The sequence below is a fragment of the Pseudophryne corroboree genome, chromosome 2 (genome assembly GCF_028390025.1).
Source record: "Pseudophryne corroboree isolate aPseCor3 chromosome 2, aPseCor3.hap2, whole genome shotgun sequence".
NCBI lineage: Eukaryota > Metazoa > Chordata > Amphibia > Anura > Myobatrachidae > Pseudophryne > Pseudophryne corroboree.
In genome coordinates, this window is record NC_086445.1 from 523,205,623 (window position 1) to 523,213,099 (window position 7,477).

General features: G+C 41.2%; 1 protein-coding gene across 1 annotated transcript; it reads right to left on the reverse strand.

The window, feature by feature from the left end:
* Nucleotides 1-2,235: 2,235 nt before the first annotated feature.
* Nucleotides 2,236-3,962, reverse strand: LOC135033570 (gap junction alpha-4 protein-like). The gene has a single exon (XM_063954194.1). The coding sequence runs from the start codon at nucleotides 3,960-3,962 to the stop codon at nucleotides 2,901-2,903; it is 1,062 nt and encodes a 353-aa protein (XP_063810264.1). The 3' UTR covers nucleotides 2,236-2,900.
* Nucleotides 3,963-7,477: the final 3,515 nt, after the last annotated feature.

Sequence of the window (7,477 nt, forward strand, 5' to 3'; positions counted from 1 at the left end):
AGATGAACAACTCCGACTGGGGATGGGACCTACTTAAGGGACCTCCTTAAAGTTTCCATCCCCACTACTTGACTGCACGTGGCTAAGCAATGTGTTCTGGATGTACAGGGCCCTCGTGATCTCCCCCCCCCCCCTCCCCCAATCCGATTCCGCAATAGTACATAGGATAGAAATTGTGCTTGTATAATATGGCGTACATAAAACTTTTATTGAAATCTAGAGATTAATTGTCAATATATGTACATAAAAGCATACCTCCCAACATGACCCTCTCCAGGACTTCCCTCTTAATTTATGATTGCCGACACCTGCTTTGAACAGGTAAATGGATCAGAAAGGTGTTTCACCACAGGTGATGGCAATCATAAATTAAGACAAGTCCAGGAGCAGAGCATTCTGTCCCTCCTGGAGAGGGTCATGTTGGGAGGTATGATAAAAGGCCTAATTCTGAGTTGCATGCAATTCCAACTGTGAACAAATCGAGCATTTTTAGCAAACTGTGCATGCATACTGATATAGATATAGTGACTGTATACCATTGTGGATGTTGTAGTTTCCTGAGATATACTGTATGTAAACAATTGGGGACCAAGCAGCCTAATGCATTGCAAAATGTACTAACCGAAATGTCAGGTATGAAAAAATCATGTTTAAAAAGCCAGTAAACAACAAAATATTTTGAAGGAAAGTACTGTATACTGTAAATATCATATATATTGTGCAAACCAATGTGGTACAGTAATAAAGGTATTTTTGAAAGGACAATTTTTAAGTATGTTTATAGGGATAGGACAAACTTGGTGGCCATAGAGCTTAATAGGAAGGATGTATAAACCATGGTTTTAATGGAATTGTGTTATAATGTGGTTTTAATGGAATTGTGTTATAATGTTAACTCACAAACAAAGCATTTGGGGTGTAATTCAGGTCTGATCACCGCTGTGTGTTTTCGCACAGCGGGCGATCATATCCTAACTGCTCATGCATATGCACCGCAAAAAATCAGAATGTATGAGAGTTCGCAATATGATTGACAGGAAGAGGCCGTTTGTGGGTGGCAACTGAGCATTTACTGGGAGTGTCCAGAAAAATGCAGGCATTCCCAAGTGTTTTCAGGGAGGTTGTCTGACGTCAGCTCCAGTCCCGAACAGCCCATTCTAATTGCACTGGAGGAGTAAGTACTGGGCTGCGCACACACTGCACAAAATGAATTTTTGCACCTCAGCAACACATGCGATTGCACACTTGCACAGTGAATTTACACTCCCCCTGTAGGTGGCGGTTAGCTGATCGCAGGACAGCAAAAAACACAGCCCATTGATCAGATCTGAATTAGGCCCTTGGTTCACAGTTGTGCACACAGAAAACAATATTCACAAATTAAAGACTAGACAGAAACCCCCTTGCCTTCTCCCTCCGATGAGTTTTACTTTCAATGATAATGCTGAGAAGAGGGGTGTTATAAAGCCTCTTTACTCAGTACAATATATTATGTGACTGTGGTTTCCATGGAAACCAAATAACATTTAGCAAAATTCAATTACTTAATAGCAGCTTCAGAAAAAGAGGTATGGCAAAAAAAAGATACTGTCACATCTGGCGTTAATTCTATATTTCTATCTGTCTTCTTACAGAAAACCAAGGCAAAAGTTAAGTAAAAACACAATATTTGTTTTTCATTGAATTGTAATTCTAAGCTGAATCCAAAGAAGAAGTTGTACTTTGCCTTATGCTATAACTTATAAAGGATTAGACAAGAAAAAAAGAAAATAAATAACATTCACACTGATAGCAGGTTTAAAAACGATTAATGATTTTTTTTAAATTCTTTTTTCTTTTTAATATAAAACAAGTTGAAGAGCAGAAACATAAACATGTTTCCTCTATGTATTTAGCCAAATGTCACCAATGTACAGCCTAGTAACTGGACTTTATCTTTAATATACATATTTCAGTAATACACAGTCAACAAATAAGTGCAGAGGAAGTTCAAATATTGATAATGACCCTGCCAAGAGGATATTCTCAAAATTGAAAAACTGACAACATGATATTCACATCTTCTTTATCAAATTACAATTCTGTTGCAGAATGGTTGCTTAATGGGTCAGGATCCTGTCGGCAGTCGAAATACCAACGTTGGAATCCCAACACTACTCAGAATGCCGACACCGAGAACCCGACATTGATCACTATCCCGGGGCCGGGATACCGAATGAGGATTTGCTGGGCCTGTGGAGAGGTAAGCCACGGGGGTGATTAGGCAGAGTATAGTCACCTACTAGGTGTTGGGATCATGAGTGTTGGGATGCCGCCGTCTGGATTATGACTACCGGCATCCAAATGCATCCCACTTAATGTTAGACTCTATGGGGTCTATTTACTAAGCGTTGGACGGAGATAAAGTCGCTGGAGATAAAGTACCAGTCAATCAGCTCCTAACTGTCATTTTTCAAATACCGCCTGTGACATGGCAGTTAGGAGCTGATTGGCTGGTACTTTATCTCCATCCACTTTATCTCCAAGTCTAAGTAAACAGACCCCTATATAGGCTAATCATTTAACGATGGCAGTTATGGTGGAAATTTCTATTGATTACAAGAATCACCATTGTATCATAACACCAAATGTATGTGTACAACAATTACCAATAAGTTCCATAGAGTATTATTAGCCTGAGCACCACAGTTAAACTGAAACATGTGAAAAGTATATACAGTAGTTGTAGTTAGTCAGCAGAGTCACCAGCAAATTGGTTGTGTAGACTTGTTATTATTCTTTATTCCAATTTTAAATGCGAAAATCCATGTTCAAGTAAGCCATGTTGTTGTTGACAGCACTGGCGATCCAGCACACAGTTTAGACTTGGACACTGACACAAAAAACAGTAAACCGTTTTCTCACACATACTGTTTCTTGGATGCAGAACTACTGGCTCTACTCAGTTGCTTCTCTACTACAACGTGAGAATTAGGAGAAATGGGGGTAAAAGTGCTATTGTTGTAATGTTCTAGATGAGTTTGTTTTGCTCCATGGATAGCTAGTTGTTTCTCTGTATTCAAGTTAGCCCAGTTGTCCTCGTTCTGATTTTTGTAATTTGGGTAGGAAATGTTCTCACTCATGGGAAGGTATATGTATGATTTGTCCTGAAAAGGTGCAGTGGCTGTTGCTGTGCATTTTCCTGGATACATATCCTCTTCTTTATGATATCTTGTGTTGGAGATGTAGGGGGAATATTTTTTAAAAGTGTGCAGCATGTTCTTGCAGACTAAATGGATAAGCTCTAAAAGGTTGAGCAGAAGAGAAATTAATGACACCACTAGCATGAAAAGGATGAAAATTGTTTTCTCCTTGGGTCTGGACACAAAGCAGTCCACTTTGTGGGGACACGGCACTCTTTCACATACATATATGGCAGGCATTACGAAGCCATACAGATACCACTGGCCAAGTAGGAAGCCAGCTTCAAAAACACTCTTGAAAATGATGCTGGTTGTATAGGTGCACATGAGGGCTCCTCGTATCTTGACTCTGCCATCTTCTTGAATGCAGATTTTTAAACGTTTCTTCTCTATGACCGCTATGGCGTGGTCCACTTCCTGATCTTTGTCACTCACGGCCCTTAACTCATCCTCTTTCTGTTTCAGCTTCTCCTCTTTTCTGGAAAGGTAGATTACATGGCCCAGGTAAAACAAGGTGGGAGTGCTAACAAAGAGAAACTGAAGCACCCAGAAGCGCACATGGGAAATCGGGAAGGCTTTGTCGTAACAAACATTTGGGCATCCAGGTTGATCTGTATTGCATACAAAGTCTGATTGTTCATCTCCCCAAACGGATTCCCCCGCGAGACCCAGAATCAAGATGCGGAAGATAAACAGTACCATCAGCCAGACCTTTCCAATTGCAGTGGAATGCTCTTGCACCTGATCCAGCAACTTTTCCAGAAACTCCCAATCTCCCATAGTGCATGGATCCTTTACCTTCAAAACAAAATACAAAGGTATTTTTAAAATGTTCCTGCTGTGCTATTGGCACCTTAGTTCACAGATTACAACATCATCATATTATTTTCTTAAAATGATTTTTTTTTTTGTAATCAGATGTAATACAGGGTAAACGGTAGGTTAACTATATTTTGTGAAGGATGTAATGACATTCATGACTTACCACTTCTATATTTGCTGTTTAATGCACTCTAAAAAAACCTTTCATACCTGGACAAACAATGCAGAAGATTTATGTGCACTGTATGCTATTATCACTAGACTCGTTTGCACAATGGTGTCACAATAATAGAAATAAATGAAGGCAGCACGGACGGTGTAATAGCATTACTGCCTCACAGTTCAAATGATTCCCACCATGGCTCTAACGTTGTTGAGTTTGTATATTCTCCCCGTGCTTGGGTGGGTTTCCATTGGGTACTCCGGTTTCCTCCCACAATCCAAAAATATACTGGTAGGTTAATTGGCTCCCAACAAAATTATTAACCCTTATTAACCTGAATGTGTGTGCATGTACATGTGGTAGGGAATTGATAGATTGTAAGCTCCACTGGGACAGGGACTGATGTGAATGGCCAAATATTCTCTGTAAAGCGCTGTGGAATATGTGTGTGCTATACAAATAACTGGTAATAATAATAATAATAATAATAATAATAATAAAATGTACACTTAACTGCAGGTTATACCTGAAGGGCCTGATGTGCAGTTACATAAAAAGTGCAGATGAAAGATTTGTCATAACATTTTTTTTTTTGTGTGCGGTATGCTGAGGCGTATCACATACGTCCAGCACTGCAAGGGTGGCACACATAGCAGGTTTACACCAGGAGAAAACAGTAGCATACAGTATGCACTTGATTTAGTACAGTAGAAGTATTAGTAGTAAATGCTAAAGGTACTGTACCCAATTACACAAAACAGTGTTATTTACTAAATACTAAAACCACATTTACCTTGTAAAATACAATTCATACAATTAAATCTAGATGCAAATAGAAAATAAAAGTACTAATTATATTCAAATAAATAAAAACGTCCATTGCTTTCCCCTTTATAAATCCAATGCAAATTTTCTTTTCCTGCTATGCACCTAATGCAAATTTCAGTTAAATAATGTGAATATACTACAGAAGTCACACTAATATTTATATTCTGTGGGAGGGATCAAGACGCACTCGGCCAATCAGAAGTGAGTGTCGATCAACTTTATTATCAGTACTTATTTTGCACCCAGGGTCGAGCATGCAGCAATAGAGATGGCTCCTGACAGATGCATTGCTGTGCTGTAGTCTGGACAAGTTGCATTCACACGCACGCACGCCCGCAGATAGAATATCTTTTTTTTGTGAGCATATACAGTACGATAATGCACATTTTATGTTAAAAGGGTCCAGTTCTACATAAGGCCCAATGTGGCTAGTTTAGAATAAGGAACACGTCTGGTTACTGGAGGCAAAAATGATTTATCATATTAAGGGGCATGGTCTAGCCCAGTGGTTCTCAAACTCGGTCCTCAGGACCCCACGCGGTGCATATTTTGCAGGTAACCCAGTAAGTGCACAGGTGTATTAATTACTCACTGACACATTTTAAAAAGTCCACAGGTGGAGTTAATTATTTCACTTGTGATTCTGTGAGGAGACCTGCAAAACATGCACTGTGTGGGGTCCTGAGGACCGAGTTTGAGAACCTGTGGTCTAGCCCAATTCCCATTTCTATAATGCAGTGTACAAAATGTGCTGGTCAGTATGTGCGGATGTAGTTAATATCCCGGCAATCGGGAGCCCGGCAGTCAGAATATCGACGCCAGGATTCCGACCACCGGGAATGCCGACAGCTGCGCCAGGGCAATTAGCACTCGTGGGTGTCCACGACACCCATAGAGTGGGAATAGAACCTGTGGCGAGCGCAGCGTGCCACCGAACCCGCAGCATGGCAAGTATAGCGAGCCGGCAAGGGGCTTTCTAGCGCTCACACTGCTGCTGGCATTCTGACGGCCGGGATCCCGGTGTCGGTATATTGACCTCTGGGATCCCGGCCACCGGGATTCCATCCCCAACCCAATATGTGTGAGCAGCATCAAAGAATATGCAGTCACTACGTCTGTGCAAGCAACAGTTTGTATATGCACTCCTTAAAGGGAAAGGGCAATGGTATCCAGTCAGAATGTCGACAGTTACCATGTAGACATTAATAATGTCGACACCACAATGTCAACACAAGAATGTCAATGTGGTTCGATGTGTTAATAGACATCATGTCAACATCCTCAGAATGTTGACATGTTCACAATGTCGGCAACTGTGGACAGCGAAGAAGACTCTTGCATCCGAGATGTTCATACATCCCGTCACTACTGCTTCCTGCTTCACCTCAGTAAAAAGGCGGAGTAGGAAGCGCTGTACAGCACAATAACGTGCAGGATTAATACATATATCCCTGTGTCCTGACTGATGGAGATGAAGCCGTTACATGAGTTGGAACTCATCAGAGGCTCTGGAAAAGCCCATGGGAGGAACTAGGGCCATAACTAGGTGGTGTAACATGTGCCATCGCAAGGCCGGGAGCGCTGTTGTGCAGCACCTGTCAATTTTCTGTTTTAATCAATATCACTTGCTATCTCCTACTCTTTTCATTACCCAGCATCACCTGGCCGCCCGCATCTCCCCCTCGTGTTCCTAAGCACCTTCAGTCACACACTCCTTTATTTAAGGCACAAATTTCAAAATACTCTCATACTTCCCATACTGGAGCAAATAGTTCAACGAGTAAGGTGTCTGACTGCAATATGGAAGGCCATGGGTTTGAATTCTGGGTATGACAGTATTTTGAAGGAGTGATTTAAATAGAGGAAGACATGACTGAAGTTCCTGGGTATGACGGATCAGAAATGTGGGATTTAAAATAAAGGATAATGTAACTAAATGACAAAGAGCTCTCAAATTAAGTGCATAAATGATGGTACAAGAAGATTGGTGTCCAAATCCATTTTCTTGGAAGTGTTCTGTAAATAGGTGTTCAATGTTTATATATATATATATATATATATATATATATATATAAAATGTGGGAAGGTCCATCACATCAAGTACTTTCACTGGAATCCAGGACCCTCCTTATGTCTTTGTTTGAAAAATATGGAGGGGAGGTGTAATGCTTTTCTGGCCCAGGACCCCAAAATGTCTAGTTATGTCTCTGGGATGAGCTGCTGTGGCCTGGCATGCGCAGCAGCCCTCCCGTGGCCATCTTGCTTTAGCTACTGTACCGAATGAGCCTCTGGGCATCTGACTGCTGCATGAATGGAGCTGAGCTCAGATTGCAGCAGCTGCCGATCAGTCAGGCAGGAGAGCCTCATTGGGGAGAGTTGTGCAAAGCAGGTTGCTACATCTTACTGATTCTTCCAGCGTCAAGCCAAAAAGCAATGGACCGTCATTATAGACACCATGCCTATGATTGATTGTCTAATCTAA